Here is a 23,538-nt window from a genome sequence, read left to right on the forward strand (position 1 = left end):
ACCTTATTAGTCTTATGTTTGAAATGACATCTAGAGTGTGAAGTCAAAACTACTGTAATTACCTCCCTACGGGAACATCTGGCTGCTGGGATGACCAGGTAGAAGCACATTTGGGATTTTGGAGTGAATAGTTTGAATCTTAAGTATGCTCTAGATATAAATCTAGTATATCTCAAAGGCTTAGAGTTAGTTTAGACTGAAAAGTAGGTTAATACAATAACGATCTAGGATGCTATAAATGGGACCAAGTTCAAAGCCGGCAGAATCTTGCCCTGCTGTTGAAAATATTACTTTTTTGACATCCCTTAAACTATTCATATAGGATCTACTATTTTACCAGTAACTGAAAATGTTGGAATCTGGTTATAAATGTAAATATGTGCCACTAGGTTTCCCTATGTGACGTCGACAGAGTCTTCTAGAATTCTAAGTCTCTTGTAGACAACAGATGCACTAGAGCAGCCCAGTCAAGAAGGCCCCAAACATGGGTAGCTGTCCCAGACATGGTATCAGCAAGACTAGCATCAAAGTACAGTCACAAAGAGTCTAGGGTCGGGCTTCCCTGGTGGTGCAGTGGTTGAGAGTCCGCCTGCCAATGCAGGGGACACGGGTTCGTGCCCCGGTCCGGGAAGATCCCACATGCCGCGGAGAGACTGGGCCCGTGAGCCATGGTCGCTGAGCCTGCGCATCTGGAGCCTGCGCTCCGCAACGGGAGAGGTCACAACAGTGAGAGGCCCGCGTACAGCAAAAAAAAAAACAAAAGAGTCTAGGGTCCTTGGAAATCACCTGGCCAAATCACCTGGCACCACACTGTTTCAATACAAAAAAGTGAATTGGTTTGTTTAGAATCATTGTCAGTGGTGGGCCCAGGTCCGCCTTCTGGACCAAACCAATGCTCTTTCACCAACCACGCAGGCTCCCTGTCAGAGACTAGCCTACATAACATACTATACCAATTTAGGACAACATACTCTGTCTATGTGACCCAACGAGCAATTCTTCTATGATTTTGACTAATGGGGAAAAAGTCATTTCATATATTTCCAATCCCAAACTTTGAGTTTTGCAAATTAATGTCTTAATTCGATTTTTCTTAATGGAAACAAGAGGAAGATTTATCTTACTGTACACTTCCCATTGTCTTTGTAAACCTGCTTAAATGAAGATTTCACTGATCAAAACTGGAATCTTTAATTCCTAAATTAAATATCTGGGTGTTTTTTTTTTCCAGTTCCATCTTATCAGCTGACCACTCTCCTATGCTGATAGAACTTCAGGGCTGCAAGGGAGCTGGTTTGGTCAAAAGAAAGTGACTTTCCCTTTGTTCCACATCCTTAACTTGTGAAATGATTTGTACTCGGTAGAGAGAGGAACTGCCGCATTGTGGAAAGAGCGTGGCTTTGAAGTAGAATAGCCCCAAGTTTAAATTTAGTCCTTTTATTAGCTTTATAAATAGCCATTTAACCATTTAGAGCCCCAGTTTCCTAGTTTCCTAATCTGTAAAACAGAACCAGTAACTTCCTAACAGGGTCACTGAAGGGAAGAAATGTAATAACGTGCCAAAATCACCTCGCTCACAGCCAGGTACTTAACAAATGGGAGGTATGATTCTTAAGTAAAAGAACAGTATGGCATGTAACCTCAGATTGCAAAAAGGATACTTTTTTAAGCCTTTCAAATTGTTGGGAAGGGTTGGAGTAGCTCCTTGAGGATAAAGAGGTTTATAGATGTATGTTAAGAAGTGCTATTTTTCCTGAAATATTGTTAACTTAGGTTCTGGAAGGAGCCCTGGGTTGTAGTTCAGGTCCTGTGCCCTAGCAGCAGAATGGCCTTGGATATGGCATTTGATCTCCTTATGACTGTTTCCTCACTTAAAAGACAAGGCAAGCCCCCAAATATCTTTGCTTCCCACTTCAAGGGTTGACTTAAGGAAGCCATCTACAAACAGTAAAGCCCTCCGCCCCCAGGAGGGACTCCTGGTAAGCAGCTCCTTGGTCTTTGCATCTGGATGGACCCTCTCTCTTCATCTCTGCTACTGATATCACTTCAGCGACCCACTGTTAGCAGTTTATGAGATGCTATTGAGATTTTCTTTGCCTTCAATGTTCTGTTGTTAATTCTCTGTGAAACTGACTGATTTGAAGAGCTTTAAAAATTTCAGGTTAAAGGTGCTCTGACAGCTGTGCTATCTTAGCATGAGGGACAAAAACATAAAAGATAAGAAACACTAAACTCTCAGAGTGCCTGTTTCTGATTTCACTATATTCACAAAGATCCAACAGCTTCTAAGAGGGAGAAAAAATGAAGAAAGGCAACAAGGGAAAACAATACATTTATTAACGGGCATGAAAATGCATAAACTCACTTATAAATAAATGTAGTATAATTTACCCAGTGAAAAAATAGCTAAAATCCATGAGTAAACTGGATTTTATCTTTGAAATGATCACATATTTGATCTCTAATAATTTCCCCCTCCATCATGATCTCTTAGTAGCAGCAATTTTACACTGACTATAGAAAAAGCTGTGATTATCGTATGGGAGGGAAACTTTTCAAGAATTTTCTTTAAAAATGAACCAGTGCAAACAAATTCAGATTATGAGGGATACAGTAAGACCGGGGGCTTATCTTCAGAAAAGTAGAAAATAAAAATCCCAAACGTTCATTAAGAAATGAAAAACCAAATTACATTTTGATCACTGAAAAATAACACATATGGATATTATAAAACATTCTTAACCAGTGACTGCAATAATTACATTTATAAATGTTCATTCAAGTACTAGTGATCAATAAACATTCAAAGTCTCATTAAAAGTAACACTAGGGGCTTCCCTGGTGGCGCAGTGGTTGGGAGTCTGCCTGCCGATGCGGGGGACGCGGGTTCGTGTCCCGATCTGGGGGGATCCCACGTGCCGCGGAGCGGCTGGGCCCGTGAGCCATGGTTGCTGAGCCTGCGCATCCGGGGCCTGTGCTCCGCAACGGGAGAGGCCACAGCAGTGAGAGGCCCGTGTACCGCAAAAAAATAAAAAATAAAAAATAATAAAATAATAAAAGTAACACTAGGCATAGATACATGTGAACAATGCTTCTGATTTAACAACAAAATTCATGTCAACAGGAGACAAGTTACCCTTAAAATACTGTATTTTTTTTTTGTCTGTAGAAGATTTTCCACGGTCTGTATATTTTATTTGTGAGGACTCAACGAACATCTCACAATGGCTAATTAAGAAGTCCTTTCTACAAAATGAATCTCGATATTATAGAGATAAACATTCTAAAACGTTTAGCTTAAAAATAACAGTGCAGAATCAGTTTTCTTTGGTAAGAAATTGTTAACTCCTTACCAATGTTGGTTTGCTGTTGTGCAGACTCTATCAGAACACTTCTGTGGTATTTACCAAAGAGCTATTTAATGAGCTGAAAAGATTTCATAAACTCTGGTACCACGATAGCAATGTAGAGCTTATGTCAAAATTGCGCTGAAATCAACATCATTTCCTTCATTACTGTTGTTAATGAATCTTCCTTCAAAAAGCTCCCTCCTAATTTTGGCCTGAGTCTCAGGCTTTAATAAAAGTTCCTTTATCTGTTTCACTTTGGACTGCAGACCCATCCTCTCTCGACGCAAAGCTTCATTAATTAAGTCCCGGATTCCAATAGGTTTCTGGCCTATGGAAAAAAAATTATATGATATATTTTACATACAAATGCCAATGAAAAACATTAAATATGGCACACTGACTTATCAAAAGAGGGTTAAAAAGAAACCTTTAAAATGCTGCCCACATTTTATAGAAAAGGTTGCATTTCACCAAAAATATATCATTTACATGAAACAAACTTACTGTAAATAAAGATCACTGCATAGCGACAGCACGCATAGGACAAACACGAAACATTATGGACTAGCTATATGGATAATAATTTCAACAGTGATCATTTTAATCGTAGCACTTGTCAGCTCTGTGTGTGTTTTGGCCTCAGATAAAGTAGTCAAATGCCCTGCCAAGCAATATAAATGGCAGTATTCCATTTATGGCAAGGCCCCTTCCATGGCCTTTGAGTCCACGAGGCATCACGCAAAATACTCTCTCCCACAGCCTCGGCTGAGGGCAAGTAAAACCTGGGCCATTCTTCCTTCATAAATTAATTTCCTCTGATAGTCCCAGCACTCCATTTCTCTTCTGTTGTGTTTCAGGAATGCAAACACACGGATCATGAAAGTATCAGGCCATCTCCACAGATTGGACAAGAGACACTTAAATAGCAAAATGCAAATCAGCCCATTGACTCGGCAGAGGGGAGCAGGGATGCTTCTCACGGAGCGGCGGGGGCCTGCCTGCCTCCGGGTCTCATTTCCTGTTGTTGTCACTGTCAGTGCCATTCCTATCAGCCTCTTCAGTTTTCACAGAGCTCCCATCCCCCGGCTTGTTTCTGTTCTGTGTTTCTTCCAGATACTGCTGGACGGCCTTGAGCACCGCATTCTCCACCAGCCTCTTACTGAGCCTTACCAGTTCAGCATCATCGGGCTCACCTCCATTCTTATCACCTACATTCCACAATAAAGAAGATAGGTCACTGAGATCATATTGCCATAGAAACTCAGCATGCAGGGGCCAGCTAGTTCAGTTAGTTACAAAGAGCAAGTGTCCTTCAGTCTGGTAAACTGGATCTATCAATCCAAGAATACTGGTTTGGCTTTTCATTTGGTATTTGCAGAAGCAGGAGACTGCCTGTTCCTGAAGACTTCAGGCTGAAAAGCAGTTCATTAGCCCCAATCAAAAAACAGTCTACCTAGCGATGCTGGAAGTTCCCCATTTCTACATGGGATTTTTGTTTTTCTCTCATCCAAAAGTGATTACTACTACTAAAGTCCACATACCCACCACCTGGAGCCTCAGACATGTGAAATCACCAACAAGATGTATTTGCTTCCACTTCGCCACTACCAAACGTCAGGTAATTGAGATTTCCTAATCAACTAGCCACATAGGATCAGTAATTTTATAACCCTTGGCCTGGATGGTTGGTAAAGTCTCAGCCCTCCCATGAAGACAAAAGCAATTACTACTGCTTAGGAAATGGTTAAAATAAGCTTGTAAAACTAATATTCTTTTTAATTTCAGAGCTATCACTGCAATTTAAGAAATAGGAAACTCTTCAAGGAAGAGTTAGGATTATGACAGTAAATTACTAGATGTTAGTATTTTATTGCCATTTTGCTTCCCTGCTAGTGATGATCAAGGTTAAATTGTCCTTTCATTTTTCTGTAAAAGGGGTGGTTGTCATCTGTTCAAATGCTGCACATTTCCCACTCATTCTCTTTCTTGTCTCCCTTAACTGAGAAAAAAAAACTAGGGGGCTCATCTCTCATGCCCAGTCAGTCTTTCATCTCCTTCCACTGAGCTATGGATCCAGGAAGGCAGATGACTGGAAGCAAAGACATCTGAGCACCTAAATATATTAAGTAAATGCTAACAGATCTCAAGGGAGTGATAGACAGCATTACAATAATAGGGGATTTTAATACTCTACTTTCAACAATGGATAGATCATCCAGACAGAAGATCAATAAGAAAACACTGGATTTGAACTATACTTGAGGCCAAATGGACCTAAGAGACATATAAAGAACATTCCATCCAACAGCACCAGAATACACATTCTTCTCAAGCACATATGGAACACTTTCCAGGATAGATTATATATTAGGTCACAAAACAAGTCTTAGGAAATTTTTAAAAATTGAAATCATACCAAGTATCTTTTTCTGACCACAATGGTATGAAACCAGACATCAATAACAAGAGGAAAACTGGAAAATTCACAAACATATAGAAATTAAACAAACACTCATGAACAACCAATGAGTCAAAGATGAAATCAAAAGGGAAATTAAAAACATATATTTGAAACAAACAAAAATGGGAACACAACATACCAAAGCTTATGATCCAGCAAAAGTAGTGTTAAAAGGGAAGTTTATAGCAATAAATGCCTGCACTAAGAAAAAAGGATGATCTCAAGTAAACAACCCAAACTTGGGACTTCCCTGGTGGTCCAATGGTAAAGAATCTGCCTTTCAATGCAGGGGACGTGGGTTAGATCCCTGGTCAGGGAACTAAGATCCCACATGCCACGGGGCAACTAGCCCACACGCCACACTGTTGAGCTTGCGTGCCTCAACTAGAGAGCCTGTGTGCTGCAAACTACGGAGCCCAAGCATTCTGGAACCCACACGCCACAACTACAGAGCCCAGGCACCCTGGAGCCTGTGCGCCACAACTAGAGAAGAGAAAACCTGCACACCACAACTAAAGAGAAGGCCGCGGGCCACAGCGAAGAGCCCACGTGCCACAAAGAAAGATCCTGCATGCCTCAATGAAGATCCCGCATGCCACAACTAAGACCCAACACAGCCAAAAATAAATAAATAATAAATAACTCTTAAAAAAAACAACTTAACTTGACATCTCAAGAAACTAAAATATAAGAACTAAGCCCAAAGTTAGCAGAAGGAAGGACGTAAAAATCAGAGCAGAAATAAATGAAATAGAAAAACAGTAGAAAGATCAATGAAAATAAGGGTTGTGTTTTTGAAAAGATAAAACAAAAACAACAGACGTTTAGCTAGACTTACCAAGATAAAGAGAGAACTCAAACAAAATTATAAAGAAAGAGGAGACATTACAACTGATACCACGGAAATAAATATCATAAGAGACTACTGTGAACAATTATAGGCCACTAATCAGACAACCCAGAGGAAATGGATAAATTCCTAGAAACGTACAACCTTCATGTCTGAATCATGAAGAAACAGACAATCTGAACAGACCAATAACAAATTTAAGATTAAATCAGTAATCAAAAACCTCCAACAAATAAAAGCTCAGGACAGTATGGCTTTATGGGTGAATTTTACCAACTGCTGATGTGCAATAAATCTTACTGTACTGAGATTGCACACAACATCTCCTCCAAGAATCGCACAGCCATTGTGGAGAGAGCAGCCCAGCTGGCCTTCAGAGTCACCAAGTCCAACGCCAGGCTGCGCAGTGAAGAAAATGAATAGACAGCTCGTGTGCACATTTTGTTTGTGTTAATAAAACCGTAAAATGGCAAAAAATAATAATAATAAAAAATAAAGAAGAATTAATACCAATTCTTCTCAAACTCTGCCAAACAAAACAAAACAAAACAAAAAAACATCAAAACAACAATAACAACAAAAACCCAAAGAGGACATAACACTCCCACACTCATTTTATGAGGTCAGCATTACCCTGATATCAAAGCCACGTAAGGATACTATAAGAAAAAAAAACAAAAAAACAAAAAAACCCCAGGCCAATGCCCTCATAAATTTAGATGCAAAAACCTCAACAGAGTACTAGCAAACCAAATTCAACAGCACATTAAAAGGATCATACACCACAATCAAGGGATATTTATCCCTGGGATATAAAAATGGTTCAACATATACAAATAAATCAATGTGATACACCATATTAACAAAATAAAGGATAAAAATCATATGATCATTTCAATGTATGTAGAAAAGACATTTGACACAATTCAACATCCCTTCGTAATAAAAACTCTCAACAAATTGGGTACAGAAGGAACATATCTCAACATAATAAAGGCCATATATGACACACCCACAACTAACACAGTCAAAGGTGAAAGGTTGAAAGCTTTCCCTCTAAAATCAGAAACAAGGCAAGGGTGCCCACCCTCACCACTCTTATTCCACATAGTAATGGAAGCCCCAGCAAGAGCAATCAGGAAGAATAAGAAAAAAAAGGCATCCAAATCAGAAAGGAAGAAGTATGATTGTCTCTGTTTGCTGATAACATGATCTTGTGTATAGAAAATCCTAAAGACTCCACCAAAAAAAACTGTTACACCTAATAAATGAATTCAGTAAAGTTTCAAGATACAAAACCAACATACAAAAATCAGTTGCATTTCTATACAGTAGCAATGAACCATCTGAAAAAGAAATTTTAAAAATAATTCCATTTAAAATAGTAGAAGAAACAATAAAATACTTAGGAATAAATTTAACCAAGGAAGTGAAATATCTATATACTGAAAACTATAAGATTCTGATGAAAGAAATTGAAGAAGACACAAATAAATGGAAAAATACCCTATGTTCATGGATTGGAAGAGTTAATATCATTAAAATGTCCATACTATTGAAAGCCATCTATAGATTCAATGCAATCCCTATCAAAATTACAATGGCATTTATTCACAGAAATAGAAAAAAATATCCTAAAATTCATATGGAACCACAAAAGACCCCCAAAAGCCAAAGCAATGATGAGAAAGAACAAAGCTGGAAGCATCACACTTTCTGATTTCAAAACAATATGGTACTGGTATAAAGAAAGACATATAATAGGCCATGGAGCAGAATCAAGAGCACAGAGATAAACTCACACATGTATGGTCAACTAATATTTGGCAGTGGAGCAAAGAATATGTAATGGGGAAAGGACAGTCTTTTCAATAAGTAGTGCTGGGAAAACTGGATATCCACATTCAAAAGGATGAAATTTGACCCTTATCTTACACCACTCACAAACATTATCTTGAAATGAATTAGGACTGAAACTATAACATTCCTAGAAGAAAACATAGGAGAGGAGAAAAGCTCCTTGACTTTGGTCTTGGCAATGCCTTTTTTGGATATGACACCAAAACAACAAGCAACAGAAGTAAAAATCAACAAGTGGGATTACATCAAACTAAAAAGCTTCTGCACAGCAAAAGAAGCAATCAACGAAATGAAAAGGCAACCTACAGAATAGGAAAAAATATTTGCAAATCACATATCTGATAAAGGGTTCATATTCAAAATATATAAGGAACTCATACAACTCAATAGCAAAAACACAAAAAATCTTATTTAAAAATGGGCAGAGAACTTGAATAAACATTTTTCCAAAGAAGACATGCAAATGGCCAACAAGTACATGGAAAGGTGTTCAAATCACTCATCATCAGGGAATGCAAATCAAAACCACAATCAGGTATCACTTCACACATGTTAGAATGGCTATTATGAAAAAAAACAAGAAATAACAAATGCTGGTGAGGATGTAGAGAAAAGGGAACCCTTGTGCACTATTGGTAGGAATGTAAATTGGTGCAGTCACTATGGAAAACAGTATGACGATTCCTCAAAAAAATTAAAAATACAATTACCATGCGATCCAGCAATCCCACTTCCGGGCATATATCTGAAGAAGATGAAATCACTATCTCAAAGAGATATCTGTGCTCCCATGTTCACTACAACATATTTCACAATAGCCAAGACATGGAAACAACCTAAGTGTCCATCAATGGTTGAATGGATAAAGAAAATGTGGTGTATATATATACAACGAAATATTATTCAGCCATTAAAAAGAACGAAATCCTGCCATTTGTGACATGGATAAACCTTGAGGGCATTATGCTAAGCGAAATAAGTCAGAAAAAGACAAATACTGTATGATCTCACTTACATATGGAATCTAAAAACACTGAACTTATAGAAACAGGAGAATGGACGTTGCCAGGAACTGAGGGGGATAGGCCCGGAAAATATGTTGGTCAAAGGGAACACACTTTCAGATATAAGATGAATAAGTTCTGGGGCTCTGATGTACAGCATGGTGACTACAGTTAACAATACTGGATCCTATACTTGAAAGTTGCTATGAGAGTGGAGCTTTAATGTTCTCAGCATAACAACAAAATTATAATTATGTGAAGTGAAGGATATGTTAACTAATCTTATTGTAGCAAACATTTCACAATATATAAATGTATCAAATCATCACCACTGTACACCTTAAATTTATATAATGTTATATGTCAATTATATCTCAATAAAGCTGGAAAAAAAAGAAGTAATTAGAATGCTCACACATTAAACTTCAGCTCAGTTTTGGAATATCACCCATGACCTCCAGAAGCCAAAATCCCCATGCCGCACTTACGACCTCAGGTCTGGGACAGGCAGACACAAAGGGTGTGAACAGGAAGATAGACATTATTTTCTAACGTCACATGTAACAGGGATTGGAATACAAAAGCATATATGCCAAGGGTGAGAACTGGCTCCTAACCTTCCTTCTGAGCCCCACCACTTCTCCTTAACACATGTCCGAGGCCAATTATGCTTATAACCATCATTCCTAGCAACATCCAAGCAGAAGAGGGATGGGTTAAAGGCCCATCTGGACACACTACAGTGGGAGGCCTTAGCAACTGCTCTCCCCTCAAAAGTGACAATATGGTACTCCAGACCCATGATCAAAAGTCCTGGATAGGTAAGCTTCAACTCAGTGATCTCTATATAGAATTTACTAAACTAAATATGTCAAGATATTGTTAAAAGAAAGATAAAGAAATTCATTACTAATACCATACTTGGGAGCAAGTTAAGACTATTTTTATTAGTAAGAATGAATGAGTACATTGCCTCATATTTAAAGAATTCTATTAATCTTACAACACAGTGTTTATACTGTATAGATGTACCTCCAGATGTGTTACCTGGAACTATTTTATAGTGGCTCTTCAAATTTAAGAGGGAAACTCAAACTTCACATGAAGAAATACTTCTTAAGTACCCTTCAATACACTGTAAACGACTCTCTACATCTGCCACCCTATTCGTGCTCTGCATCTAGGCCAGAGATTGCATTCTTGCAACTCTTCCTGACCCCAGTCAGCTTTAAGATAACATCACTCGTCACATTACTGATACATCACCAGTAAGATAACAGGGTTGGATTTGAGTCTAATCATTACTCAGTCTCCAAGAAGCATCTCAGGTCAAAAAGTGTGTGCTTCAGTGATTTCTCTCAGTACCCAATAAAGTGTCCCATTACTTCAAACATTAAGAAATTTAAAACACAAAAAATCTTCCCACAAAAAGTTAATTTTCCCTTCTGACTTTCATATTTCTGTTTATGCTTTTACTATTAACCAAGACAACCAAGCTCAAAACAAGATTATTACCATCTTTAACTCTATCCAGCCTATGGGTCAAATATTAACTATCTACAATAACAAACTAATTAACCAATCAATAAAAAATAAATTTATAAATGAATCTTCCAGATCTGTCCTGGATTCTTGCCCCACCCATGATTTCCACAAAGGCATCCTCAGACTATCAACGTTGGCCCAGGGAAAAGCCTATTGCAAGGCTCATCACAGAGGCCTGCGAGAATGCAGCAATTCAAGAAATGCATATCTTCGTTCCAGTGAGATTTTTTGTGTTCCCACTTTCAGTAGACTTAATTCACCTTACTTGAAAGAGGCATTTTAAGATTAAAGTATTTTTCTTTTGACCACTACTTGAATAAAGGTATCTGTCTCCCACAGTGACCTCTAAGATAAATGATTGCATTCATTTTACCTGAAGCCTAGTTAACAATGGCAGTTCAATGTGTCACCGCAAGGTACATGATTTATCATTCGATATTCCAACAAAAGTACACACAAAAAATATTCCCAGTGGGCGGAATCTAAAAAGAAATGATACAAATGAACTCATTTACAAAACAGAAATAGACTCAGAGACTTAGAGAAGGAACTTGGGGTTACCAGGGAGGAAGGGCTGGGGGAAGGGATAGTTAGGGAGTTTGGGATTGACAAGTACACACTGCTATATTTAAGATGGATAACCAGCAAGGACCTACTGTACAGCACAGGGAACTCTGCTCAATGTTATGTGGCAGCCTGGATGGGAGGGGAGTTTGGGGGAGAATGGATACATGTATATGTATGGCTGAGTTGCTTTGCTGTGCGCTTGAGACTATCACAACATTGATAATCGGCTATACCCCAGTACAAAATAAAAAGTTAAAAAAAATAAAATAAAATGTCTGCATTTTTTATGTTAAAAAAATATTCCCAATGTATGCAGCACCCTCTCGACACAAATATTCTTTCTTGGTCTACCAAGGTTACTTACTATCATACCTATTTAAAATGAAAGATTAATCTTTCTCTTTGACACTGTTTTTTTAGAAATCCCCCCCAGAATATTTTTAGTCAATTTCTTAGGAGAATACTAAAAATATAAAAGAAAGGGAATGAGAAATGCTATCAAGTCCACCAAACATAGTAGTGTACCTAAAAGAACAGACTTAAGAAACTTTTCAACAAATTTGAAGGAAGCAATTCCACTCTCTGTAAGATCATTAATTAGGATCATTAATCCAAGGTATGTACCCAAGATTCAGCTTTTATTTATATTACCTGAGATCGCTGATACCAAGCCAGCACATAGATAAAATTTATATCTGTGATTATAAAAGAGAAAATAAGTGACCTCCTTTGTGGTAGCAAGAATATGTGCTACCTACTGCGATAATTTAAGGTCAACATTAGTGTGGGTCAGCTCTTTTTATGTGTGAGCTGACCCAATAATTGCTTAACTGATATCACATGAAGGGCTCCAGAAACCATTACCACCCTCCACCCAATGCCAATATCTAGGTGCTTATTTGTCCTGACAAGAATAAATCATATTAATAGTTTTTAAAAGAGAACCAAAAAAATCTTCATAACAATGCCATGTAAGATCTGAGAGAAAGAGTGCAAACACATTAAAAGTTCTCATTTGTCCCAATCAAAATCCCAGGAAATTATTTTGTGAATATCAACAAACTGATTCTGAAGCTTACATGGAAAGGCAAAAATAAACATTATAACCAACACAATATTGCAGGAGAACAACAAAGGCAGAGGACTGACACTATCCAACTTCAAGACTAACTATAAAGCTACAGTAATCAAGACAGTGTGGTATTGGCAAAAGAATAGACAAAAACATCAGTGAAAGAGAACAGAGAGCCCAGAAATAGACCCAGACAAGTGTAATCAATGTGATCTCTGAAAAATGAGCAGAAGCAATACAATGGAGCAAAGACAATCTCTTCAACAAATGGTGCTGGAACAACTGGACATCCACATGCAAAAAAATAAATCTAGACACAGACCTGAAACTCTTCACAAAAATTAACTCACAATGGATCACAGATCTAAATGTAAAAAGCAAAATTATAAAACCTCTAGAAGAAAACACAAGAGAAAAGCTAGATGACCTTGGGGATGGCAGTGACTTTTTAGATACAACACCAAAGGCATGATCCATGAAAGAAATAATTGATAAGTTGAACTTCACTAAAATTAAAACCTTCTCCTGGGCTTCCCTGGTGGTGCAGTGGTTGAGAGTCCGCCTGCCGATGCAGGAGACACAGGTTCGTGCCCCAGTCCGGGAAGATCCGACATGCTGTGGAGCAGCTGGGCCCGTGAGCCATGGCTGCTGAGCCTGTGCATCCGGAGCCTGTGCTCCGCAACGGGAGAGGCCACAACAGTGAGAGGCCCATGTACTGCACAAAAAAAAAAAAACAAAAAACCTTCTCCTCTGTGAAAGCCAATGTCAAGAGAATAAGAAGACAAGCCAGAGTCTGGGAGAAAACATTTGCAAAAGACACATCTGATAAAGGACTGTTATCCAAAATGTACAAAGAACTCTAAAAGCTCAACAGCAAGAAGACAGACAATCTGGTTAAAAATGGGCCAAACAGGTACATGAACACATGCTCAACATCACTAATCACCAGGGAACTACAAATCAACACCACAATAAGATATCACCTCACACCTGACAGAATGGCTATTATCAGATTAAAAAAACCAAGAGATAACAAGTGTTGGAAAGGAAGTGGATAAAAGGGAATCCTTGTTGCTGGGAATGTGCATAGGTGCAGCCACTATGGAAAACAGTATGGAGCTTCTGCAAAAAATTAAAAACTAAACTACCATGTGATCCAACAATTCCACTTCTGGGTATTTATCCAAAGGAAAGAAAAACCACTAACTCAAAGAGATTATATGCTCCCCCATATTCAATGCAGCATTATTTACAATAGCCAAGATACGGAAACAACCCAAGTGTCCATCAATGGATGAATGAAGAAAGAAACTGTGGTACATACATACAGTGGAATATTATTCAGCTGTAAAAAAAGAATGAAATCTTGCCACTTGTGACAACATGGATGGACCTAGAGGGCATTATGCTAAGTAAAATAAGTCAGACAGATAAAGACAAATACTGTACAATATTACTTATATGTGGAATTAAAAAAAACCAAAACCCATAAATACAGAAAACAGATTAGCAGTTGCCAGAGGAGAGGGGCTGGGGGTAGGTGAAATGGGTTAAGGGAGTCAAAAGGCATAAACTTCCAGCTATAAATAAGTCATGGGCATGTAATGTACTGCCTGGCAATTATAGTTAACAACACTATACTGCACATTTGAAAGTTGCTGAGACAGTAAATCGTAAAAGTTCTCATCATGAGAAAAACGATCCTGTAACAATGTGTGGTGATGTATGTTAACTAGACTTACTGTGGTGATCATTTTGCAATATATACAAATATCAAATCATTATGCTGCCTAACTGAAACTAATATAATGTTATATGTCAATTATACCTCAATTTATAGAAACGGGCTGAGGACCTTCATAAACGCCTCATCAAAGATATACAGATGGCAAATAAGCATATGAAGAAAGGCTCCACATCATATGTCATCAGAAAATGTAAATTAAAACAACAATATATCATTATACAACTATTAGAATGGCAAAAACTGGAGCACTGACAACACCAAATGTTGGTGAGAATGTGGAGCAACAGGAACTCCCATTCATTGCTGATGGGAAGACGAAATAGTATGGCCACTTTGGAAGACAGTTTGGCAGTCTTACAAAGCTAAACATATTCTTACCATAGGATCCAGCAGTCATGCTCCTTGGTATCTACCCAAAAGAGCTGAAAACTTATGTCCACACAGAAACCTGCAGAGGGATGTTATAGCACTCTTACTGATAATTGCCAAAACTTGGAAACAACCCAGACGTCCTTCATTAGGTGAAGAGAGAAACTGTGGTACATCCAGATTATGGAATATTATTCAGGGCTAAAGTAAAATGAGTTATCAAGCCATGAAAAGACATGAAAGTACCTTAAATGCATATTACTAAATGAAAGAAGACAATCTGAAATGGCTACCTACTGTATGATTCTAACTATGTAACATTCTAGAAAAGGCAAAACTATGGAGACAATAAAAACATCAGTGGTTGCCAGGGCTTGGGAGAGGGGAGAAAGAGATGAATAGGGAGCGCACAGAGTACTTTTACGGCAGTGAAAATACTCTGTATGATACCATAGTGATGGGTATGTGTCATCACACATTTGTCCAAACCCACAGAATGTACAGCACCAAGAGTGAACTGTAATATAAACTGTGGACTTTGGGTGATTACAGTGTGTCCACATAGGTTCATCAATTGTTAACAAATGTATTGCTCTGGTGAGGGATGCTGATAATGGGGATGTTATGCATGTGTAAGGGTAGAGGGTACATGGGAGATCTCTGTACCTTCCTCTCAATTTTGCTGTGAACCTGAAACTGATCTAAAAATAATAAAGTCTTAATTAGAAAAAAAATATTCTCACTTGCTGACACCCCAAGTATCAAAAAACTTGAGTTGGTAACTGAACCAAGGCTTCTTAAGCACCTTCCCATCACCTGCACAATCTTGCCCTTCTCATTCCTGCAGCATAATGTATCCTCCTTAGAAGCAAAATTCTTTTTAGCTGAGTTTACCTTTTCTTTCACCTACATAGACTAAAAGAAACACTAAATATAGATCTACAGGCTATTCAGAAAGTTGAGGTGGCACGCTCAGCTTCCTTGCACACCACCTGCAACTCACTGGAGATGAGGGACAGGTCAAGAATTGCCCCCAAGTACACATTTAAACTGACACTGTCCTCGGACACTTGTCTGCCAACACTGCAGAAAACAGAGTTGCTGTAAAGAAAGCTTCCCTCTTCTTGTCAAATACCAGAACTCTCCCCCACCCCCAACACACACACACACCAGAAAATGTTAGAATTAAAACAACAAAACCATATTTTAAATATTTTCTAGAATATAAAGTCCAAAGAGGAAACAATCCTGCCTTTGTAAGTTTTATTCTTGATTTAGGAGCACAGAATAGATTTTTTAAATGATGATGCTTTAGGGCTTCCATGGTGGCGCAGTGGTTGAGAGTCCGCCTCCCGAGGCAGGGGACACGGGTTCGTGCCCCAGTCCGGAAGGATCCCACATGCCGCAGAGAGGCTGGGCCCGTGAGCCATGGCTGCTGAGCCTGTGCGTCTGGAGCCTGTGCTCTGCAACAGGAGAGGCCACAACAGTGAGAGGCCCACGTACCACACACACAAAAAAAAGCCTAGAAACAAATGACAATGAAAACACAATGATCCAAAACCTGTGGGATGCAGCAAAAGCAGTTCTAAGAGGGAAGTTTATAGCAATACAATCCTACCTCAAGAAACAAGAAAAATCTCAAATAAACAATCTAACCTTACACCTAAAGGAACTAGAGAAAGAAGAAAAAACAAAACCCAAAGTTAGTAGAAGGAAAGAAATCATAAAGATCAGAGCAGAAATAAATGAAATAGAAACAAAGAAAACAATAGCAAAGAGCAATAAAACTAAAAGCTGGTTCTTTGAGAAGGTCAACAAAATTGAGAAACCTTTAGCCAGACTCATCAAAAAAAAGAGGGAGAGGACTCAAATCAATAAAATTAGAAAAGAAAAAGGAGAAGCTACAACAGACACCACAGAAATACAAAGTATCCTAAGAGCCTACTAAAAGTAACTCTATCCAATCAAATGGACAACCTGGAAGAAATGGACAAATTCTTAAAAAGATATAACCTTCCAAGACTGAACCAGGAAGAAACAGAAAATATGAATAGACCAATCACAAGTAATGAAATTGAAACTGTGACTAAAAATGTTCCAATAAACAAAAGTCCAGGACTTGATGGTTTCACAGGTGAATTCTATCAAACATTTAGAGAAGAACTAACACCCATCCTTCTCAAACTCTTCCAAAAATTGCAGAGGAAGGAACACTCCCAAAGTCATTCTATGAGGCCACCATCACCATGATAGCAAAACCAGACAAAGACACTACAAAAAAGAAAATTACAGACCAATATCACTGATGAATAAAGATGCAAAAATCCTCAACAAAATACTAGCAAACAGAATCCAACAACACATTAAAAGGGTCATACACTATGATCAAGTGGGATTTATCCCAGGGCTGTAAGGATTCTTCAATATACGCAAATCAATCAATGTGATACACAGTAACAAACTGAAGAATAAAAACCGAATGATCATATCAATAGATGCAGAAAAATCTTCTGACAAAATTCGACACCAATTTATGATAAAAATTCTCCAGAAAGTGGGCAGAGAGGGAACCTACATCAAAATCCTAAAGGCCATATATGACAAACCCACAGAAAACATCATTCGCAATGGTGAAAAACTGAAAGCATTTCCTCTAAGATCAGGAACAAGACAAGGATGTCCACTCTCACCACTACTCTTCAACATAGTTTTGGAAGTCCTAGCCATGGCAATCAGAGAAGAAAAAGAAATAAAAGGAATACAAATTGGAAAAGAAAAAGTAAAACTGTAACTGTTTGCAGAGGACATGATACTATACACAGATAATCCTAAAGATGCTACCAGAAAACTACTAGAGCTAATCAATGAATTTGGTAAAGTTGCAGGGTACAAAATTAATGCACAGAAATCTCTTGCATTCCTATACACTAACAATGAAAGATCAGAAAGAGAAATTAAGGAAACAATCTGATTCACAATTGCAACAGAAAAGAATAAAATACCTAGGAATAAACTTACCTAAGGAGGTAAAAAACCTGTGCTCAGAAAACTATAAGACACTGATGAAAGAAATTAAAGATGATACCAATAGATGGAGAGATATACCATGTTCTTGGATTGGAAGAATCAATATTGTGAAAATGACTATACTACCCAAAGCAATCTACAGATTCAATGCAATCCCTCTCAAATTACCAATGGCATTTTTTATGGAACTAAAACAAAAAGTCTTAAAATTTATATGGAGACACAAAAGACCCCGAATAGCCAAAGCAGTCTTGAGGGAAAGAAACAGAGCTGGAGGAATCAGACTCCCTGACTTCACACTATACTACAAAGCTACAGTAATCAAGACAATATGGTACTGGCACAAAAACAGAAATACAGATCAATGGAACAGGATAGAAAGCCCAGAGACAAATGCACACACCTATGGTCAACTGATCTATGACAAAGGAGGCAAGGATATACAATAGAGAAAAGATAGTCTCTTCAATAAGTGGTGCTAGCAAAAATGGACAGCTACATGTAAAAGAATGAAATTAGGACACTCCCTAACACCATACATGAAATTAATCTCAAAATGGATTAGAGGCCTAAATGTAAGACTGGACACTATAAAACTCTTAGAGGAAAACATAGGAAGGACACTCTGACATAAATCACAGCAAGATCTTTTTTGACCCACCTCCTAGAGTAATGGAAATAAAAACAAAAATAAACAAATCAGACCTAATGAAACTTAAAAGCTTTTGCACAGCAAATGAAACCATAAACAAGATGCAAAGACAGCCATCAGAATGGGAGAAAATATTTGCAAATGAATCAACAAAGGATTAATCTCTAAAATATATAAACAGCTCATGCACCTCAATATTAAAAAAACAAACAACCTAATTAAAAAATGGGCAGAAGACCTAAATAGACATTTCTCCAAAGAAGACATACAGATGGTCAAGAGGCACATGAAAAGCTGCTCAACATCACTAATTATTAGAAAAATGCAAATCAAAACTACAATGAGGTATCACCTCACACCGGTTAGAATGGGCATCATCAGAAAATCTACAAACAGCAAATGCTGGAAAGAGTGTGGAGGAAAGGGAACCCTCTTCACAACTGGTGGTGGGAATGTAAACTGATACAGCTACTATGTAGAACAGTATGGAGGTTCCTTAAAAAGCTAAAAACTAAAAAACTAAAAAACTAAAAATAGAATTACCATATGACCCAGCAATCCCACTACTGGGTATATACCCAGAGAAAACCATGATTCAAAAAGATACATGCACCCCAATGTTCACTGCAGCAGTATTTACAACAGCCATGTCATGGAAGCAACCTAAATGCCCATCGTCGACGAATGGATAAAGATGTGGTACATATGTATAATGGAATACTACTCAGCCATACAAAGGAACAAAATTGGGTCATTTGTAGAGATGTGGACAGACATAGAGACTGTCATACAGAGTAAAGCAAGTCAGAAAGAGAAAAATAAATATCATATGTTAATGCACATATGTGGAATCTAGAAAAATGGTACAGATGAACCATTTTGCAAGGCAGAAATAGAGACACAGATTTAGAGAATAAACGTATGGACACCAAAGGTGGAAACTGGAGGGTGACGGGGGTGTTGATGGCGGTGGGATGAATTGGGAAATTAGGATTGACATATATACACTAATATGTATAAAACAGATAATTAACAAGAACCTGCTGTTTAAAAAATAAATAAAAAGAAAAAAATAAACTCACCCATATTTATCATCATATAAAACATAAGATGCTCTAAATACTCCAATAAAAAGTCAGGGGTTGTTAATTTGGCTAAAAAACATGAATCAACAGTGATGTCAACAAAAAAAATCCTTCAAATATAAAGACACAGAAAGGTTAAATGTAAAAGGATGGAAGAGGATGTATCATGCTAACACTAATCAAAAGAAAACTAGAGAATCAATACCAGACAAAGCAGGTTTCAAGAAAAAAAAATTACCTGCCATAAAGAGGGACATTTTACAATTATAAGTGAGTCAGTTCATCAAGAGGAAGGATATAAAAATCCTAAATGTGTATGCACCTAATAATAAGAGCTTCAAAGTACCTGAAGCAAAAACCAATAAAACTGAAAGTATAACAGATAATCCACAATTACAGTTTGAGATTTCAAGGCCACTTTTATAGTTGACAGAACAAGGAGAGAAAAATCCAATAAGAATATGTAAGATGTGAATACTAGTAACCAAAGCTACCTAACTGATAATTATAGAACCCTCCACCCAACAACAGAAACACACACATTCTTTTTAGTGTACAGAAAACCTTTACAAAACGAGATCGTATTCTGAGCCATAAAACAAGTCTCAGTAAATTTTAAATTATTACATTCATCCAGTGCATTGATTGAAGCACAATGGAGTCAAATAAGAAATCAATAACAGAAAGATATCTTTCAAAGATAATCATTTTAACAGCATAACATGTGAAACAGTTAGGTACAATTCAACAAAATGTATGCAACACCTAAACACTAATAACTGCAAAATTTCCTAAAAGAAATGAAATAAGACCTGAATAGAGATAATAAGCTATACTCATTGATCGAGAGACTCAATATTGTTCAGACGTCAATTCTCCGTCAATTGCTCTATAAATGCAAAACTACAGAGTTTTGCAATCCAAACCTCACCAGGCCTTTTCATAGAAATTGTCAAGTTAATTCTAAAAGGCATATGAACATGTAAAGGAATTAAGACAGCTGAAACAATTTTTTAAAAACGAACAAAGTTGGAAATCTTATACTACTTGATTTTTAAGACTCATATAAAGCCACAGAAATAGAGACAGTGTGGTATACGTATAAAGACAGACATATAAATCAATGAAACAAAACAAAATCCAGAAACAGACTTACAAACATATGGCCAACTGATTTTCAACAAAGGTACCAAGACAATTCAACAGAGAGAATAATCTTTTCAGGAAATGGTGCTTAGAACAATGGTATGTATAAAAAAGAATCTCAACCCTTATCTCATACCATATATAAAAATGAACTCAAAGTGGATCACAGACCTGTTATAAGAGCTAAAATTATAAAGTCTTTAAGAAGAAAATATAGAACTTCTCAGTAGCCTTGGATTAGGCAAAGATTCTTAAATAGGACGTGAAAAGTACAATATATTCCCTATAAAGGATAAATTGGACTTCATCAAAATGTAAAACTTTTGCTCTTCTTAAGATACTGTTAAGGCAAAAAAAGCAAACTACAGTCTGGGAGAAAATATTTGAAAAAAATATATACATAATACATATAAAAAAGTGTATCCAGAATTCAAAAATAACTCCAACAATTTAGTAAGACAAAATAAAATAAAATAAAAAAACAGCCAAAAAGAATCGAAGCATTACTTCACAAATGATATACAGATGGCCAATAAACATGTGAAAAGATACTCAATATTATTAGCCATCAGGGAAATGCAAATTAAAGTCACAATGAGATATTACTACTCATCCACTAAAATTAAAATTTAAAAGATAAACAGTATCAAGTGCCAGTGAGGATGTGAAGCAAATGGAACTCCCATTGCTGGTGGGAATGCAAAAATGGCATAGCTGGTTTGTAAAAAGTTTGGACATCTCTAATAAAAGATTTTCTTATGAAAGTTGGCTATATTCTTGCCATGCAATCCTGCAATCTCATTCCTAGCTAGAATTGAAAACAAGTGAACTGAAAGCATATGCTCACATGAAAACCCACACATGAATGTTTGTAGCTTCTTTATTCATAAATGCCCCAAACTAGAAACAACTGAAATACCTTCAACTGGTGAATGGCTCAATAAGCTGTGGTAGATCCACCCAATGGAATAGTACTCAGCAATACAAAGGAATGAATACTGATATGTGCAACAACACAGATGAATCTAAGGTGTGTTATGCTAAGTGAAAGAAGCCAGAGTCAAAAGGCTGCACACTGCATGATCTCATCTTTCTGACATTCTGGGAAAGGCAAAACCATCAGTACTGAAACAGACCAGTGGTTACCAGGGGCTGAGGATGAGGACAGGAGTTATAAAGGGGCATGAGAGCATATGAAGGATAATGGAACTGTTCCCAGTTTTGACTGTGGTGGTGGTTATATGACTCTATGTGTTGATTAGAACTCATAGAACTGTACACACACAAAAAGAGTGAATTTTCCTTTATGTAAATTATACCTCAATTAAAAAAAAGTACTAATAAGAACAATTTCTTCCCCATGATGAGGAGCTATTGAGAGGTCTATTCAACATGTGGCCTCATTGAATGGACTGGCACCCTATCACTCTTTGCAACTAGCATGGTAGCTAGTAATAAGGATGACTTTCTCAGCTCCTCTCTGTTCTAAGATACACGTCTCAACTGTGATATCTGCCATCTCTCCCAGGTGCAGGCCTCAGATTCTCAAGTGCTTTCCTTCTGAATCATAGTTTTTCTCTTGTGCTCAACATCAAAATTTGAAAATAATTTCCAGTGAAAGAGACTGGGGTAGTTTCTGAGCATGAATAAAGCCGAATCATTTTAATTCTCCTCCTCAGTGTATCAGACACGTATCACTTGCTCCAATCTACTCAAAGACTGTAAACTAAATTGGTACCCAGTACTTGACTGACAAGTGATTACCATCACTCTGTTGCTGAAATCTGTTTCCAAGGGGCACTGTACTCACTGTGGTTTGTTTTGCTCACCTGTTTTGCCTTGTATTGTTTATAGTTGTCTATCTGCTGTTCTATATCATAAATTGCTCTCTATTCAATGGAAACTGTGGTTGTTGCCGCCCTAAATTTTGATTCCTGTATTTGTTCAGGTAGGAATATAAGGAGTTCTCAATATCCCTGACTGTTTGCTCAGCACCACTATATGTCATTTTGTGCAGATGGTTGAGGAGTGCAATTTGAGCAGTGATAAAAGAAGCAGACGTTCCAAACACAAGTCCTGGTGCAAAGAAGTATCAACAGAAGTACAGCTATCGTTGGAAAATTATTCTTATGACAAAGAAGAAATAAATAAGTTTCAAACATGTCAAAAGCATAGATTTTCAAATAATCATGCTCTTGTCTGGCAGAAAAACAAGGAGGCTAGGAAATGAGCCTTAAAATGAGCCTTGAACCTTAAAATTATTACGTTCATGTAATTTATTATCTTCTATTTAAGAGAGTTTTACATAAAACTTAAAAGTACAACTAACTAGAATTAATTTTCACTTGTTTGATGAACACACCTTCTCATGATAATATATACTTTTGTTTCTAGGCTGACGTTCCAGGTTGGGAGTTGATTCAAGCAGAAATAAAGGTCACTTTCCTGTTTTGAAGGCAATGTTCACCAACGTAGATCAGCAGCATCAATGTTGCCATTAATCTAACTGGTGAAATAAATCATAATTGTAGATATCACTTTACCTCTTTTATAAGCAATAAGGACACACCCAGATCAGAAGGTTCCAAAGGCTGCGAAAAACCCCACGGTACCAGGTCACTAAATAGCAATGCAGGAATGCATCCTCCGTCTGCTTAGGTAACACTTCATACTCTCCAAAGTGCTTTCAGAAACATTCTCTCATTTGGTCCTCAAAGAAATCTTACGAGGTAAAATAAGTATTATTCTTCCATATTACAAGTAAGAACAATGAGATACAAAAGGCTACACAAATTGTCTAACA

The 23,538-nt window shown here is 37.4% G+C and overlaps 1 protein-coding gene across 8 annotated transcripts in view; it reads right to left on the reverse strand.

The window, feature by feature from the left end:
* Positions 1 to 2,202: 2,202 nt before the first annotated feature.
* Positions 2,203 to 23,538, reverse strand: part of AKAP7 (A-kinase anchoring protein 7) — a 137,664-nt gene continuing 116,328 nt past the window's right edge. For 6 of the 8 annotated variants that reach the window (XM_082634106.1, XM_082634105.1, XM_082634101.1 and 3 more), the window contains one exon: positions 3,546 to 4,558. In XM_082634106.1, the coding sequence (XP_082490232.1) occupies positions 4,362 to 4,558 (197 nt within the window). In that variant the 3' untranslated portion in view covers positions 3,546 to 4,361. Of the gene's footprint in view, positions 4,559 to 23,538 lie in introns of all 8 variants that reach the window. The other 2 variants (XM_082634104.1, XM_082634102.1) reach the window with 1 other exon arrangement.

This window comes from Mesoplodon mirus, assembly GCF_964341445.2.
Source record: "Mesoplodon mirus genome assembly, chromosome: 10".
NCBI classification, from domain to species: Eukaryota; Metazoa; Chordata; class Mammalia; order Artiodactyla; family Ziphiidae; genus Mesoplodon; species Mesoplodon mirus.